The following is an 18,543-nucleotide window of genomic DNA, read 5'->3' as shown; positions in this document are numbered from 1 at the left end:
CTATAAGGCGCACGATTAATGAACATCTATTATCTGGTCCCTTTTCATGCATATGGAGCACCGAATTATAAGGTGCATTAAGCGACACTTGTAAGAATGCCTACATCAAGGTGAGCAATGGGGAAGCTGGAGTAAGTGCCTAAATAAACAAAACTGTAAAAAAAAAACTCTTTAAAAAAAATACATTTTCTTTTCATTCAAACAGGCACTGAATATTAATCTACACAAATTTATCTCCTGAAAACCGTTTATTTGGGTGAGAAAAGCACTTCCATTTATTTACTGTGAGCTTAGATTACCAATATTTTGTCTAAGGATGAGTTTTCAGTGAAGTTTTTCCAGCACTAAGGCTACATGCAGCAGCATTAGCATTAGCCGCTAACCATAGCACTAGCGGGGGTGTAAATGCCGCCTGCTAGCCCTAGACTGAGGAACCCTGAGTGTTCCGGTAACCTCAGGTAGCGGTTTATTTAGTGTAGCTTGTTTTAACACAGCAAACACGCAGACCACAGTCCAATATACTCACCCCTGAATAGCGGCTAATGCTACAGCACCCAGTTTTAGTGCTGGAGAAACTTCACTGAAAACTCACTCTGATAACGCTGTACTTTAGTGGAGTGGCTTTTTTACTCCTTAATATCTGACTGGTAAAATTCATACATGAGGTGCATTACTGCAGCTAAAGACTGAATCTAACCAAAATATTATAACCTTTTTTGTATGTTTCAGATTGTTATCAGTGTTAACATTGTCCAAGGATAGCATTGTTAGCAATTTAAATTGATAACAACAATGCCTTATACAGTATTTTGCACATCCAAATATCAGGCACACATAGATAGAACAGTTGGGCAGTGCTGTGTGTATGACTGATTTAAGTAATAGATAAAACATTAATAGACAAAAGTGATAAAAAGTGTATAATCCTTCTGATTTTCCTACTGTTGCTGTGTGAAGCAGCCATCTTGGATTCTAAACTCTCTAGATTTATCAGGCTATTTTAGTTGAAATTGAAGCATTAGCCTCAAGCCCCACACCTCGACATGCTAACATGGCTGTAAAAATAAATGAAAGGGAGACAAGCTAACGTTGACATTTCTGTGTGGTGTTTAATGACCGCTCAAAATGACATGACACCAACAATAAACTCTGCACAGTATTACATTCATTCTCAACTTACGTTCTAAATTTAGTACAATAAATAGCTTAAAGACCCCAAAACCATTTATAAAACAGTCTTTTCAACCACCTCAGTTTAGCTTCCAGCATTAGCATGCTAGCCTCACATTATGTCCTAAAACAACACAAATCTGTTCATTATATCGATAGCAAATCATTATTTACATTACTTTACTCTCACAGCATGTACACCTCCAGGAAGGAATGGAATGGGAAGAAAAGAAACTAAAAAAGAAAATTAAATATGATTTAAAACCACTAAATGCTGCATGTTTTAAAAGACAGCACAGCATGCATACAGTATATGGTAAGTGTAAGAGAAATATTTTACCTTCCACCTGCATAAAAACCTTTGAGTTGACATTATCTGTACCAAGTAAGCTTATTTGTACTTCAAACACTGTACATTTAAAAGTCTATTATATATGTATGTATAAAAATAATAATAATCCCCCAAGTGAACCCAATCTGTCACCCCAAAAGATTGCTACATGCACATCCTGGCAAATAAAAAAGACCTTGCTTTTTTAAAAATGTCATAAACACTCTGGTGTGACAGTGGTTAGGGTCTCTAATGGGTTTCTGAAGTGGTGTTTTTCAGGTGTTCTCCAGGCTTATGTGGGCAACAGTATTCTGTTTTTTTTTCTTTGGAAAAGAATCTCCATCAATTTTAGTATCCTGTATCCTGTAAATTTACTGCAGTCTGTATTTCCACAGAGTCTCCGTGGGCTTCCTGGAGTAAGCTGAAGCCGGCTGTCGTACATTCATTGGTTCTAGGCTAAAAAGTCTCTACTGATCTCAGTTCTGGACTGAGCTGGTCTGTGTGGGTTCAGGCTCATCCTCTTCGTCCACACTCAGGTCCAGTTTGAGGTTATCCAGAGTCTGCCTCACCATCATTGAGTCCTTCCGCCTGCAAAACAAACCAAATACAAAAGTTTTAGTAGTGTGCAAACATTGTGATTTAAAGCCACCTTCATATGAATAATCTATGTGTACATATGTATGTACATACATACACTACTGGTCAAAACTATTAGAATACCCAATTTTTTTTCATTTGTTTTTGCCATTTAAGTCCTTTAGGTCCAGTCAAAGCCAGTGTACATAACATACTTTTTTTGTAAAAAAAAAAAATATATATATACAGTTTGTCCTACTGCACTTTCTACTGCTGTATCTGAACAACACCAAGCACATTCACACTTGCATTATAATAACTAGAAAAATAAAAAGAATCAGCTTACAGCTTACTCTGTAACTATTAAAAATGTAAGTCTTTTCTTTAAAGAAATTACAAATGAGGCCAGAGAGTGGTGAGTACTGTTTCTCACACCTTTAAAAGACTCTTGGAAACTGGAGAAAACTGATACAGGAAGACGTCTGGCTGACCCACATGGCAGTGCCTTTAGCTCAGCATAACATTGGACTCAGTCTCAGTTTCAGCAGTAAAGATAAGAATTAGAGGTCTGACAGGTAAAGTACTGTAATAAAGTAATTCTTAAGATGGGAAAATAAAAAAGCAACTTGTCTGCGCCATACAACACTACAAAAAATAGGGGTGTTCCAAAACTTTTGACCGGTAGTGTATATATGTGTATCATATATTGGATATTTATGTATAATACATGGAGAAAACATATATATTTTACTTTTATTTTTGACTGGTAGGTCCATAGACATTATCATATATATTACATTATATCTATTAAATCTATTATTTTAGAGTATGTTTTTTGGTGGCATATATGTTGGTTATATGCGACACATTTGTTTTATATCAATATGTAAGGATATATTCTTATATTTATTACCATATATCAGGTTCCTGTATGTGGATTCATTAAATTCTAATAAATTACATTCAATAACCTTTTTAAAGAGTCTAAACAGAACCATGTTGCTGCTTAATTCCAGACTGATACATCACAGTGTGTCAGTATATTTTTATATTATGTGTGTGTGTGTGTGTGTGTGTGTGTGTGTGTGTGTGTGTGTGTGTTTTAGTGAACTCACTTCATCAGCAGCTGAATGTCCAGTAGTTGTTTCTGTAAGCGAGCACTGGCCTCTCTCTCCTCGGTCAGCTCTCTCTGTGTGTGTCGGTACTGACTCTCTCTGCGACTTGTCTGCTCCTCTGCCTCGTTCAGCTGCCTCTTCAGGGAACGCATTCGCTGAGTCATCTGAACAGAAAGACGCACACAGTTGGATATTTAGTAAGTACCAGTGGGTATCTTCTCGCACAGGGCATATGTTTTAATTGAAAACATGTCATTAAATTAAATTGTAATTTAAACTAATTTAGTTGTATGGTACTGACTAATATAAATAAATGAACTCTGGAGACCACTTCAGTTTCTAAATCAGTTTCTCTGATTTTGATTTTTATAGCTATATGTTTCAGTCAAATAAACATTGTCGTTTTATTCTATAAACTACGAACAACATTTCTCACAAATTCCAAATAAAAATATTGTCATTTAGAGCATTTATTTGCAGAAAATGAGAAATGGCTGAAGGAACCAAAATATGCAGAGTATTCATAAAGTTTTAAGAGTTCAGAAATCAATATTTGGTGAAATAACCCTTTTTTTTAAATCACAGTCTTTATGCATCTTGGTATGTTCTCCTCCACCAGTCTCTTCATATAGCAGTTCAAAAAAGAAGAAGAAGAAGAAAAAAAAAAAAAAAAAAAAAAAAAAAATATATATATATATATATATATATATATATATATATATATATATATATTGTCCCCCAAATGCTTCCTGAAATGTTCTAAGTGTCAAAACACATAATAAAACATTCTGAAGTACTTTAAGTGTATTACTTTTTTTTTACTGATATCTGTCTCCACCTGGTGGTGAGGATATATAACTGCAGCTGTGTGCTGCTCTCTGCTGGTAAGAAGCTGTAAAATGTACCAGATCTTTGTGCTCGTTGGAGATCCTGTGCTCCTCATCCAGCTGTTCAGTCAGCTCGCTGATCTTCCTCTCCAGCTTACTGATGGTGTTGTTTAGTGCCACTTTACTCCTGCACAATGAAAGCACCGGAAGTGGGTTAGCATGGGTACGCATTCTAAACTTTTAATGGGTGTCAAAAATGTTAAAATGTCTTTTTGGAGCAATTCTATTAGATGAGTTACAAATTTCTGATACAACATATTATTTAAAAAATAGGAAATCGCAAAAATGTTATTTTTGGGACAGGGATGAAGTGCATCATGTATTAATTCCAAACATGTATTACAATTTATATTTACCTATATGTTCACTACATATATGTAAAAAAGTACCGGGTTCATAATACAGTGCAGCCTAAGAGTGTGTGTGTGTATATATATATATATATATATACCTCTCCTCAGCTCTGAGTGCGTTCTCCAGCTCTTTAGCTCTGGTCTCTGCTTTCGTGATCACATGTTCATGAACTTTGTTATTCTGCATCTCTTCAATCTCACTGTTCAGCTCTCGGATCTGAGGATGAGCCATCATTATCATCATCATCATTATCATCATTATTATCATTATCATCTATACAATCCAATAGTTTTACTTATGTAAACAAATAACAATAGTTCAAAGTTTTCCCCAAAATTCATTCTTAAATCAATCGATTCTAATACTGTACTCACTAACTAAAACTCCCCATCAACTATCACTAACACAACAATGATTGTTCTACATTTAATTATTATTCTGTAATAAGTTGGCTTTGAAAAGCCAACATAATGTTCTTTGTAATCTTCTACTTCTCATTATTATTCTTTTCATGTTTTTTTAAACATAACCTTCCATAGCTTTTGACATGGAAAGCCAGAAGTTCGCAGGACCGTAGGAACTATTTTATGTTGCTTTTGCTTTTTGGAGCGATATGTGGTACAGTTTTCGTACAAATGATGCTTTTTGTAGTTTTTAGGGCCACTTTTGGGGGAAGGAGGGGAATTCCGCCCCCTCAAACGTTCTGTTATTCTGTTAGCTAGCAAATGACTGCACTGGCTAGCATCACCTACACTACCTACAATTAGAGTAACCATTTAGAGAGATGCGCCACACAAAATTAACAACAGTGATTAGAGACATGACACACATGCATGTTTCTGTACCTGTCTCTCCAGGATGACTTTCTCACACTCCAACTTGTCGTTAAGATCTTTCTCCTGAATCAGTTTCAGCTGCAGCTGTTCGCACTGCAAAACAAACCAGGCAAAATTTAAACATCATTCAGCTGAAGTTACAATATTCCTAAGCCACAAAATAGCTAGCATTTTACACAACAGCATCTAAGGAAGCTTTACATATTGCATAACATTACAGTGTAACATTGTACGCCTAGCTTGACCTGGACGCTGAAATAAAGATATATTTGACTGCAGAGAGGGTTACTTGGTTAAAGTGGCTTTTCATATTATTTTGTCTTTAAACTGAAAGCAGAAGCATTACTGAGTGGAGAAGGGACAAAATATTGTGTCTAAGCTTAATATATTCATTCTTAAAACTGGGCGGTCGGGTTGCTTTTCACAGGAGTTCTTCTGGCCACGTCACACATCTTCACATACTTACGTCACACATACAGCCTCTAAAAGAGGATCCGGCTCAGTTGTACTGAATGTGAGCGGCTGGTGGAGCATTGGAGACTTCAGAAGTTGAAACTCAGAGCTCAGCAGCTCATTCACTCATAGTAAAAACAAAAAAACAAAGGAGTAAAGTTTCTGACTGAGTGCGCTCTTTCTCTTTCTCTCTCTTTCTGACTAAACATAACCTGGAATCGGATTCATCCGCTCTGAAAGGAGACCGCATCACACCCGCCCAGTTTAAAATGATTCTTCCACATGCTCGGTGCAATTACCCATTCTCACCAGAGAGGGCCCTCAATACCCCAAATATATCAGCTTTAATTTATGTGCAAATAAAAAAAAACTTTTTTGACATAGAAAATGTCATGGCATGTTGGTTTGTGCATGCAAGTTTGTTTAAGTGGCCCGGTTCCAGGACTCTTTGTGTGTGTGTGTATTTATGTGTGTGTGTGTGTGTATACTAACCTGTTCTAGTACTTTCTTGTTCTTGCTGGCCCATCTCTGCTCATTCTCCTGCATCTCCTCCACATCTGTCTCCAGATCAATCAGTTTTTCCTGTAAGAGAAAACAATGAGGATTATAGCTGAGAGGTTGGAAGAGCATGGCGCATGGCATGTTTGTGTTCTCTCGAGAAAATGCAGGCTGGTGGTCCCAGGTTACTGTGCTGTACATTAGCTACTGCTGAGTGGTTGCTATACTATGGACTAGATGATTGGTCTACACCAGAGATCACTAATAGGCGGACCGCGGTCCGGGTCCTGACCCAGACGTTGTCCAATGCGGACCCAAACCGATAAACTACCATTTTCTTGATTGACCATGATATGTTGGTCTGTTTTCAAGAACAGATAAAATGAGCCTTTGCTCATATAATCTGAACTCTATATGACTCTGGGTCTCTGCAACGGTTGTGTTTACTACACACCGAAATCTGTGAAGTGTGAAAAAAGCTTTAATGTAGACTGCCTGGCAAAAAAAAAAAAAAAAAAAGATCACACAAACTAATATTTTATTGGACTGCTTTTAGCTTTGACTGCAACACGCATTCCCTTTGGCATTGTTTCAGTAAGCTTCTGCAATATCAAAAGATTTATTTCAATCCAGTGCTGCATTAATTTTTCACCAAGATCTTGCAGCATTGAGTCTGACTGCTGCAAAAAGCCTTCTCCAGCACATCCCAAAGATTCTCAATGAGGTTAAGGTCTGGACTCTGTGGTGAATAATTCATGTGTGAAAATGATGATCTCATGCTCCCTGAATCACTCTTTCACAATTCCAGCACCATGAATCCTGGTATTGTCATCTTGGAATATGGTCGTGCCATCAGGGAAGATAAAAATCCATTGATGGAATAACCTGGTCTATATTCAGTATATTCAGGTAGTCAGCTGACCTCATTCTTTCAGCACATACTGTTGCTGAACCTAGACCTGACCAACTGCAGCATCAACCCCACATCATTTACTTACTTAAATCCAAATAGCGATTTTTATTTGGCCAGGCAGTGTACTTTTTGCAGTTTATGTGTGTGTATGTGTTTTACCTGGGCTTGTTTGACCTGTTTGGTCAGGTCGTCTCTGGCCTGTGTGACGGTCTGCAGCTCCATCTGTAGGTCCTCCACTGTTCTCTCAGCCTGTTTCCACTGCAGCTGCATTTTCTCCCTCAGCTGAATCTCCTCCTCCAGACTGTGCTCCTTTTCCAGCAGCTTATCAGACACCTGGGTGCATGCACACACACACAGACAGCAGAATCATCAAAAAACAATAGTCCCATACAAACTTATGTTCACTTTATTGTGTATATCTGTAGTGTGTGTGTGGTTAATACAAAATACATAATACATATTAACAAAATTACATCCTTTTAAAGCAGTGAACTATTAATTAGGATTGTTGGCATACCAGCTCATTCATGTTATTAGCAAAAATTACTGAATTCATGTCCATAAACTGTACAATAGGTCAATAATGTAATTATTGCGACAGTCCTACATGTTTGTGTCTTTAGAGTAAAACTGTCCAATGAATAAAACATGGGTCTCCAAAACAGCAACTTTCCAGGAAAGTTTCTTAGCTTTCTGTAAAAATCATTGTAATTTAGTCAGTCTTGTTATTTCTGGTCAATTTGGAGAATTTCTATTGGTCCATTTATCATCAAGACATTTAGAAAACAGTGTAAGGGGACAGTTTGTATGTTAAAAAATGATGTTTTTCCTTTATGAAGTGATGATGTGACTGCTCCAAACTCAATACTACAATACGGTAGTATATGCAGAGTGTGTGAGTGTAGTTTACATGTGTGTTGTTATGAGTGTGTATAGTGTGTATACTGTCTGTGTGTGTGTGTGTGTGTATATATAAGTACCTCTCCTTGCAGGCGGTTAACAATCTGCTGGAGGCGGAGCACCTCCTGGTCCTTCTCCAGCACACTCTCCTCCAGCTCCTCCACCCTCAGCTGAGCATCCATCCTCAGCTTCTGCTGCAGGCCCAGCTCTGTGTTGGCCTGGGCTGCCTGCTGCAGAGCTTCTGCGAGCTACACACAAACACACGGATAAAATTATTTTCCATACATGACTGTGATATCATTATTATTTTCTTTTTATTCATTCATTCATTTTTTTTTATTATTATTTTTTTTTATTATTATTATTATTACCTCTGTTTCCAGTTTGTTTAGAGTAGTGCCAAGCTCCATTGCTTTCTTTCCCTTAGTGTCTTTCTCCAGCTCCAGCTCCTCCAGATTCCTCTCTGCCAGCCACAGTTTCTCTGACAGTGTCTGCGCATGCAGTGTCTGCTTCTCTAGAGCCTCCTGTACACACACACACACATACACACTTTATCAACACATGTTTTGGGACAAGTATTGTTTTTTCTAAAATTACAACTCCCCAACACCTTATTCACAACTCCCAACAGTTTTGGATGAAGCACCATCATTCCAGAGAACACAGTTCCATTGCTCCAAACTCAATGCCTGAAAGGCTATATACCCCTCTAGCTAATGGTGTTTGTGTGCATTTGCACATCAGTGTTAGCAGTTGAATGCATTCAACAGAAGGGGTGTCCCCAGCAAAGAGCACACAGATCATTAAGGATCCTTTAAACACACTACACACAAATACACACACACGCACACACACACACACACACACACACACACCTCAGCATCCTGTATTTTGTTCTTGAGCGACTGCTGCAGGAAGTTGAAGGCATATTCCTGAGTATTTGCTTCCACCATCACCTCTCGAGCCTCTTTTAGCTCCACCTGAAAAAAACGCACACACATTTTTTTTATTTCGATCCCATTTTCTTCCCAATTTACACAGCCAATTACCCAACCCACTCATTGGGACCCCCCTAACAATAGGTAAGGAGGGTAAGAATCTCAATCTAAGAATTTCAAGCTGCTGCTGATGCAGCATTGCCAACTAGCATCACAGGGCGCTTGAAGGAAAGTGCAGCGACTTGGTTCTGATACATCAGCTCACAGATGCCTTCTGCTGATTGACATCACCCTAGCAGCGATGTGGGGAGAGAGCGCCATCTACCCACCCAGAGAGAGCAAGGCCAATTGTGCTCTCTCTCAGGGTCCAGGCAGCTGATGGCAATCAATCTCCCAATCATAGTGGCAGCTCCTTAGTCTGCTGTAGCACTGGCTGGACCACACACATTTTTATGTTTATGTTTATTTTTGTATTTATAAACGAAACATAATGTGATTGATTGGATCATGCTTTAGCAAACAATCTAGTCAAGCTAGGCCAACACTGGCTTGGTCATACCTAATCTTGCCTAGTAAAAGGCCTGATAATATAGTGCATAGCTCCCTGTAATTAACTATATATTCATACAAAATTTCCATCGTACCTCCATCTGTTTAAAGCGCTCCACCATGACATTGTTGTTGCTCTCCAGCTCCACGATCCTTTCCCTCATCCTGTTCATCTCCCCCTGCAGCTGAGTGTTCATCCGCAGCAGGTCCTCGTTGTTCACCAGCAGACCTCGCATTTCAAAACGGATCTGGGTCCTCTCTTTCTCCAGCTCAATACTTTCAGCCTCCAGAAACTGGTTCCTCTGTGGAGAGCAAGTCACATACAGAGATTTAGAGAGACAGAAAGAGAGAGGGTGTACCTCCATTTTTCGTTAAAATATTACAAATATTACAGTGAAACAGCAATATTGCAATTTCACTGCAATGTATTACCATGTTATTTTAAACCTCATGGGATTATCAGGAAGCATCACTTTTCATGTATTGGTGAATACACATGCCATTATTTGTACCTATATTTGGATTTGGGGATGAAAGGGTGTGTGGCCCAAGTAATATGTTTTCAATAAGTGGCATTGTGTGTTTTTCCATTTTACAAAATGGTTAACAACGTGTAAATAATTGAAATCTAACAATTTCTTTATTTATATACTTAATGGTGTCCCAAAAAGGGTTCTGCTGCCCTAAGGGAACTGCATGGACTGCATGTCTTTTTTGGTGCCCCTAGCACAAATTTGGTTCTCTGATGGCAGCACATGGTTTGCATGGAGTACATTAGGGGTGGGAATCATGATGATATCACAGTATTATGATACTCAGTATATTGCAAGAAAATACTCTGAAATAAGCAAATACCAGGAATTAATTATGCACTTATTGGTGTCAGTTTCACAGAAATTGACAACCAATATTCTTTACCGCAGTTATTTTCACTCCATTCATTTGATTAGTGACACTATGTAGAGTAATGAAGCAGTAACTTTTGCAAACCACACTGGGGGTGAGTTTTAATGGAGTTTAGAAGAATATTTGAAGCCAGATATCGTCTTGAAAGGATGGAAACAGGACAATATATTGCTATATCGATGTATTGTCCCACCTTTCAATACGTTACTGACACATGCTTCCCTAAAATCTGCTGGTCTGGTTGCCATTTGGATCCATAAGCTATTAAATTCTGCGTTTATAAGATACAAATCATGGTTGAGTGTACAGTACAGAAACAGTGTTTATAAAAAACAAACATGTTTGGTTATCTATCTACTCACTTTCTGACAGTTTTCCAGCTGTTTGGTCAATTCCTCAATGTAATCCCGCTTGTTAGGTAAGTTGTTCCTCATAAGGAGTTGAGTTGGAGGAGCCTGCTGCTGCTGCTGAAGCACAGATATACAACATGTTAAATACGGCTGAACTCTTAAAATATATGCACCTATGTCCAACCTTTGGATAATAGTGTACTTATAAAATTACTCAGAATTACCTCTCGTCTTCTGGTGAGTGTATCGTAGGCGGAGAAACGTGAGCGAGGGGCCTGCAGAGTGGGCATGGACACAGGGCTCGTGCTACGGTTCAGACCGAACAAATTAATCTCGGATGTGGCTGGAGACAACCTTTCAGAAACCTGCAACAAACACAACCATTCCAAACAATATGAACAATATGAACACAACTCCAAACAATATGAACACCATGATACCAAGTGGAAGCACAGGGTAGTAAGTAGGCGTTTCTAATAAAGTGGCCAGCGAGTGGAAGCACAAGGTAGTAAGATAGTAGGTGTTTCAAATAAAGTGGCCAGTGAGTGGAGGAACAAGGTAGTAAGATAGTAGATGTTTCTAATAAAGTGGCCAGTGAGTGGAAGCACAAGGTAGTAAGATAGTAGGTGTTTCTAATAAAGTGGCCAGTGAGTGGAGGAACAAGGTAGTAAGATAGTAGGTGTTTCTAATAATGTGGCCAGTGAGTGAAAACACAAGGTAGTAAGATAGTAGGTGTTTCTAATAAAGTGGCCAGTGAGTGGAGGAACAAGGTAGCAAGATAGTAGGTGTTTCTAATAAAGTGGCCAGTGAGTGGAGGAACAAGGTAGTAAGATAGTAGGTGTTTCTAATAAAGTGGCCAGTGAGTGGAGGAACAAGGTAGTAAGATAGTAGGTGTTTCTAATAAAGTGGCCAGTGAGTGGAAGCACAAGGTAGTAAGATAGTAGGTGTTTCTAATAAAGTGGCCAGTGAGTGGAAGCAAAAGGTAGTAAGATAGTCGGTGTTTCTAATAAAGTGGCCAGTGAGTGGACGCACAAGGTAGTAAGATATTAGGTGTTTCTAATAAAGTGGCCAGTGAGTGAAAGCACAAGGTAGTAAGATAGTAGGTGTTTCTAATAAAGAGGCCAGTGAGTGAAAGCACAAGGTAGGTAGTAGGTGTTTCTAATAAAGTGGCCAATAAGTGGAAGCACAATGTAGTTAGCAAGTGTTTCTAATAAAGTGGCCAGTGATTGGAAACACACAGTAGTTAGTAGGTGTTTCTAATAAAGTGGCCAGTGAGTAAAAGCACAGAGTAGGTTCATTAATCTTAAATGAAAACATAGGAAACTTGATTTACCTTGTACTCAGACATTCTGCTCACAGGGTTGTACTCTACGGAGACGGTTGAGTAGGGGCTGTTAAAAACTCTGGCAGGACTCTCAACCTGTAAAAAAATCAGAAAAAGTCAAGGAATACCCTGGAACAATTTGCTGTTTTAAACCACAGCTGTGGTACAAGACTGGCATTGTCTTGTACCAGTGCCAAAGTGCTAATGTTGATATCAAACTGATTCAGGTACCAGAACCCCAAAAAATTTAATTTAGCTTCTAACACAGTTTTCTCTCACTTTATCTACAAAAAAAAACAAAACTTTGTTGACATCTGAAGATCACATTAACGAATGTATGGGCATTATATGTAGTCTTCCTGCCCCCTCTGAGGCTCATCATTTTAGGGAACATGGGATAAAAATAACAGAGTATTTTGTCCATACTCTGTTATTTTTATCCCATGTTCCCTAAAATGATGAGCCTTTTATGGCACTCAGATTTAGGAATTCATGCATGCTAATAGCCTAGAGGATATTGCTCCTAAACGCTACAATTTTACAACAGCAGCACTACCGGTTGTCTAGGGCAGCTCTAGCAGGGCAGAAATGTCATAGACTGACTGACAATGGTGGCGCCTCTTGGCAGGTTTAAAGTTGCTGAGCTCTTCAGTGTGAAATACTGTTCTCCTGCCAGTATTTGTTTATGTAGATGTTTACACCTGATGTCCACCTCCAAGGAACCACTGTAGTTATTAAGTTTGCAATAATTTTAGCCTCATTGCTTAACAAATGGCCAATTCCAACGTTGTTTTAGGGAGTTTTCATACCTGTAGTTTGTTAGTCCAATTCAGCTGAAAAGTTCATTTACTTGGAACTTTTTCTCCCTTGATTTGGTTTGTTTTCACACAGGCACAAACATAAATGCACCAAAATGCGCATTCCCAACAGCGATTGTTCATAGTTATGGGGATTAACTATATATATATATATAATCCGATTAAACTGTGCCTTTTAGCTCAAATCTGAGGAGTATATTTGATAGTTGGTTCTGCTCGAGACCAGAGCATATTCTCACCACAAACAAACCACACAGTTTTCACAGTTTTTTTTTTCACAGTTTTCACGCCTGCTGAAACAAACCACACCAAGGATGCAAACTAAACAGAGTCTGTTTTAACCGGACCAAATAGTTCTTGTGTGAAAATTTGGTATATGTAAACACCTACCTTGTCCAAACTGCTATCAAAGTCTCGGAATGCCAAAGACTCCATTGACCGGCGGGTTATAGATGTTTTAGAGATGGTTCCATTCAGTCCAGTGCCCATGGGTCCACCCGGTCCACTGGCACCGTTCCCAATCCGATCCGCTCCCAGGTATAGCTGGTATTTTGGATTCAAAGGGATAATTCTTGGGGTAGTCGGTTCGTCCACGGATGGAGGTCTGTCCTTTTCTCTGTCGTATTCAAAATCCTGCCAGAGATAATATGCAAAATAAACAGATTCAGGACCTCTGAGTTTTGGGGCTGCAAAATAGCTTGATACAGAATGCTCTGCTGAGTATTATGAGCATTGAGAATAATCACTAATAACAGGTGTACTTTGGGTGCTGTCCTGGGTGAATCAAGCCATGCAGACTTACACAAACACATGCATACCACTCAAAATGTGCATTTGACAGTGAGAACACGTGCAAACTCAGTGGCGTTGGGCAGCAAAATGTGTTGCAAACACAAAAGCATAGCAAAGTTAAAGCATTTGCAACACAGAACAAAAAAACAGAACCAAAAACTATGCTCATTGGTTTAGTATTCAAAACAAGCAAGAGATAGCTACTTACCAAATTACTACACTTGGTGCATATACAGTCAACCAGATAAGACTGTTACTAGTTGCACTGAAGCTAATGTAGGCTAATGTAGCTAACAAGTATTAGCACTAATCAGGTCCTAAATCATCACACAATCTCATTAAACTATGTGGAGATGTTCAGTTAACTCTTACAGACTTGTTTACATGTTTTTTTTTCTATATTTTTTTAGCTATGCTAGCATAATTTTGCAAAACATAAAAAGTGTGTCATACAGTGTCAAAAAAACACATGAGCAAGTCTATTAGAGTTCACTGTACAACATCACACAGTGTGACGAGAGTGTACAATGATTCAGACACGCAATTAGCACCAGACTGATCAATGTTTGCTACATTACTCATTAGCAAAAGAAGCAGTAAACATATCTAAACTAGATGTCAACTAGACTTTTGCTGTCACACTACAAGTAAGGCAGGGTTAGTAGCATGAGTAACTAGCAGAGCGCGTGGGGTTAGCACCTAGCTGGTGGACAGTGTGAACAGTGGGCCATGCATGCGATTCCTCATGCGACGCGATGCAGTCCAGTTTTGCGCGCATTGTAGGTCTGGTCCACCATGCCGAAATACACCTACACTTACCGGGCCATTAAGCAGAAGGACCGAGCCTGCATTTCCGGATTTCTCTGATTGTCCAGAAGGGGGCGTCACTGTTACATCAGGAACAGGACTTTGGGTTTGTCTTTCTGTCATGTTTTCCACTCCGGCATTTACTTGAGCAGAGTTGTTTTTGACCACGAGTGTCGGGCTGCCGTTGGGTGCGGTTAGCACATCGCCGTCAGAAACTGAGAACTTGTGAATGAGGTCTTTCACGCTTCCCGAGCGTGTCAGATTTGTCCCCTTCGCCAGCGAGGCTTTCTTATTGGCTCTCCAGTTCTTCTCCTCGTCATCCATGTTGGTGTGTTCCTCGATGTGTCTGTTTAACAGTTCGTCAGAGTGCTCCAAGATGTGCAAAGAGTCTTTGCTGTCTGTTCCCTGAGAAACACAGCAAGCCTCATTTCAACACAAACACAATCATCCATGATATCCACTTTTTCGCTATTAGTCAAACTCTCTCAGTCAATTCTGCCAGATTCAATCTTGAACCTTTTGGTGTCAGTCGTGCGATGTGTGATTCTTAAGATTTACACAGGAGCTAAAAGGCTAGTTTAGATAATATGCTAACTGTACACTCCAATTTTGGAATCAATATTTACAATCCCTGCACATCTGTTAAACTGTGGCTCATACTATGTAAAGCCACTGGAGTTTAACATGCTTAGAGAAGAAGGCTAACTGCTAAATCCGTTATGATTGCTGAAAAAATATTACTGTGTTTCAGGGAGTTAAAAGTCAATGATAATACTTGTTGCCTAAATTACCATCTTAGCTCAAGCTGAAAGCTAAACAAGCACTAAACATGTCATCACCCTGATAGAAAATTTCAGCTCAAAACCAGCGTTTGCTGGTAGATGGTTTCAGATGGTTCGAACTGGTCAGGCTGGTTAAGCAGCTCAGCTCTTGACTAGTACAGCATGAGATTGATGGTTTTGCTGGTCTTTCAGTGGTTGACCTGTTTGTTCAAGCTGATTAAACTTGTGGACCAGTGTGGTCAGGCTGGTCAACTAGCTTGGTCATATTGGTCTTACAGGTCAATGACCTTGGTCATGCCTTAGTCATACATGTCAACAACCATGGTCATGCAGGTCTACCACTTTGGTCATACAGGTCAACCACCTTGGTAATGCCTTGGTTATGCGGGTCAACCACCTTGGTCATGCCTTGGCCTTACAGGTCAACTACCTTCATCATGTCTTGGCCTTACAGGTCAACCACCTTGGTCATACAGGTCAACCACCTTGGTCATGCCTTAGTCATACATGTCAACAAACTTGGTCGTGCAGGTCTACCACCTTGGTCTTACAAGTTAACAACCTTGGTAATGCCTTAGTAATAGAGGTCAACCACTTAGGTCAAGCCTTGGTCTTACAGGTCAACCACCTTGGTCATGCCTTGGTCATGTAGGTCTCCCACCTTGGTCATGCCGAGCTAAGTCATGGTAAACCAGCTAAACCATCAAACTTAAACAAAAACATTCTCAACCAGCTTAACCAAAAAAAATCATGCACATTCGATAATTTCTTGCCAACCTTTTCCCCAAGAGGCCCCACACAAAAGTAATAAAATGAACCAATAGTAATAAATAGTAATAAACTAAACCAACGCTGCAACACAAGCAGTTCAGTTTCGGAATTTCTCTGACTTTCGGGGCGCGTTACTCGAATCACAGCTGCCAGATCACCTCGGTTGTTCCTGGAGAGCCGATGCAGACAGCATGAGGAAAAGCTCAGGTGGCTGCAGCAGCTATCCGTCAGACCTGTAAGCACCTGGGGTCTCGCGAGCCCGCCAGGACGACAACCAAGACATTGATTTGCAGTGGCGCCATCTCCGGACATAAACAGCAAACACAGACGTCACAGGCATCACACCTGGTCGGCCTGTGGTCGCCAAACTCGGTCATCTAAGGTGTCACATGGCGTGTCCCTGGCAGTCACATGACATTATAAACAGCTATATAAAGGACAGAGGCCACCATTGGTTGTCGCTCCAGACTTCCATCACAACAGCTTGAAGGGAAGACATAGCCGAGGACGGCTCAGCGGGTCAAATCGCTGTCAATGAGTCATGAGGATGTAAAGCGAGCCGACAGCCACCGTCCACACATACACAAACTCAACACACACATTGCAAAAGGTCAACTCAGGAGGTTTAGAAGGTGAATCTGGATTGTTGTCAAGATTGTTGTGAACTCCACGCCCATATTTTGAACCCATACCATGGAAAACATGGCAAATGTTTTCTCTCTTCTTTGAAATTAAGAGTTTGATTTAACGTGTAAACATAGTTAAGCCCATATATGGAAACCTAGCTATGAAAATCAATCCATTTTGAATGGACTGAACCAACATACTTTGCAATACATTACATTGAAGCTATTAGAAACTTCAATTTATTTCAAAGCTTTTCGTTTCAACTCTTACTGCTATTTGAACGAGCCAGAAGAAAAGCCTTGACAAAGCACACTTACATATAAAATGGCATGCAAAAGTTTGGGCACCTCTAACAAGCCAATTATGGTAATCTAAAACCTTGGTATAAGAAAGCCATGAAAAATCTGTTGATGCTTTGCCCGACTGATTAAACCAGCTCTGCAGAGAGGAGCTCCTGTAATAAACATATCAGTGAGGGAACTCGATGATATTCGTCTCCTGTTGTCAAAGCACAATCTTTGGGCGACGCCGCTCTGCCGGATAATGCGTCTGTTTTAATTACGAGGGAGTCGCTGGGGGTTTGGAACGGCTGTAATGTGCACCATCATGTGGAAGGATGAACTTAATGTGCTGCTCTGCCAAATGTAATTGCATTATCACATATTATTCCATGCTTAAGGGATTAGGCGTTTAGAAAAGCAACAAATTCAAATTATATAAGCTCTGTGCACCTCACTCGCCCTCCATTTCTATCTCTTTCTCTCTCTGTTTCACCACTGCTCTTGCTTATTTCTCGTGTTCAAGCACTTCTCTACTGTGCGGCACCTTCAGCGTATGGTACGTGAGTAGGCCCCATCTCAATCTTGACACCTTAACATCTGGCAATCAGCAAACAGACATACAACACCGACCCTGGGACAAAACCACACTCGCGCAATCGGTGACAAAAGCTGCCGCTGTAATTGAATACTCTTTATATTAATGAACAAACAGAATCTAATTATGCTAATGCAGGTTATGCAAATTGGCCAGTGTCCAGTGGATTACCCCAGATGAAGAAAATCCGGCCTAATCCGGGGACTCGCCCAGCGTTCTTCCCCAGGGAAAGCGCACTGGGTGCGGGGGGGGAAAAAGGCCAGCGCGCTCCCTCTGGGCTGCAATGCTAATCACTTACTGTGTTTAAAGGGCCTTAGAGGGATAATCGTTTAATCTAGACTTTAATGTGATTAATCCACCCCCCCCCCAACCCCCAAAATATGATCTCATACGATGATGAACGCTTTATCTCTTATCCCCTGGAGACAAAAGCTTGGCGAATCTGCGATTCCAGCAAACGAATCAAAACTAAATAAAAGCATATAAGCATATAAGCCTGTGACAGCTTGTGATTCATCTTTGTGACTGGAATCATTATCATGAGAAAAAACAGAAACACTGTGTTTGGAAAAACACACTCCCAGGAAATCCCTAAAGCACTTTCTCCCGCTCGGGACGCTAATCCTGCCGTAGAACCCAAAACAACAGCGTCCCGCCGCTGCCAAGCGCATCGCACCGCCACAGTGATGGCAGGTTCCCCGTCAAAACATTGGTTTCTCAGAGTGTGTGTAGACAAGGAGGTTCTATGTAGCACTGATGAAAAGTTATTTGGCTCATATCAACAGTTTAACACTTTTTGGTGCTATGTAGAACCATCAATATAGCTCATTAGAATGTCATGGTTCTACAGTGTTGCTTGAAAGTTTGTGAACCCTTAACAATTTTCTGTATTTTAGTATAATTGTGACCTAAAAACTTAAGTCCTAACGTTCTAAAGGTAGATAAGAAGAACTAAGCCAAGCATTAGACA

General features: G+C 40.0%; 1 protein-coding gene across 5 annotated transcripts in view; it reads right to left on the bottom strand.

Annotated features, from left to right (window-relative positions):
• Positions 1–1,084: 1,084 nt before the first annotated feature.
• The window catches only part of LOC103022577 (cingulin-like protein 1), a 74,809-nt gene continuing 57,350 nt past the window's right edge, over positions 1,085–18,543 (bottom strand). For 3 of the 5 annotated variants that reach the window (XM_049466404.1, XM_022676305.2, XM_022676301.2), the window contains 16 exons: positions 14,530–14,922; positions 13,309–13,551; positions 12,110–12,196; positions 11,001–11,141; positions 10,789–10,890; positions 9,616–9,822; positions 8,909–9,013; positions 8,405–8,557; positions 8,114–8,281; positions 7,293–7,466; positions 6,215–6,304; positions 5,279–5,362; positions 4,531–4,649; positions 4,098–4,206; positions 3,193–3,356; positions 1,085–2,089 (listed from right to left, as the gene is read on the bottom strand). In XM_049466404.1, coding sequence (XP_049322361.1) covers positions 1,978–2,089; positions 3,193–3,356; positions 4,098–4,206; positions 4,531–4,649; positions 5,279–5,362; positions 6,215–6,304; positions 7,293–7,466; positions 8,114–8,281; positions 8,405–8,557; positions 8,909–9,013; positions 9,616–9,822; positions 10,789–10,890; positions 11,001–11,141; positions 12,110–12,196; positions 13,309–13,551; positions 14,530–14,922 — 2,451 coding nt within the window. In that variant the 3' untranslated portion in view covers positions 1,085–1,977. The remainder of the gene's footprint in view (positions 2,090–3,192; positions 3,357–4,097; positions 4,207–4,530; positions 4,650–5,278; positions 5,363–6,214; positions 6,305–7,292; positions 7,467–8,113; positions 8,282–8,404; positions 8,558–8,908; positions 9,014–9,615; positions 9,823–10,788; positions 10,891–11,000; positions 11,142–12,109; positions 12,197–13,308; positions 13,552–14,529; positions 14,923–18,543) is intronic. The other 2 variants (XM_022676302.2, XM_022676306.2) reach the window with 2 other exon arrangements.

This window comes from Astyanax mexicanus, chromosome 17 (genome assembly GCF_023375975.1).
Source record: "Astyanax mexicanus isolate ESR-SI-001 chromosome 17, AstMex3_surface, whole genome shotgun sequence".
Taxonomy (NCBI): domain Eukaryota; kingdom Metazoa; phylum Chordata; class Actinopteri; order Characiformes; family Acestrorhamphidae; genus Astyanax; species Astyanax mexicanus.
Note: the sequence above shows the minus strand (reverse complement) of the source record. Positions and strands in the feature narration are given on the sequence as shown.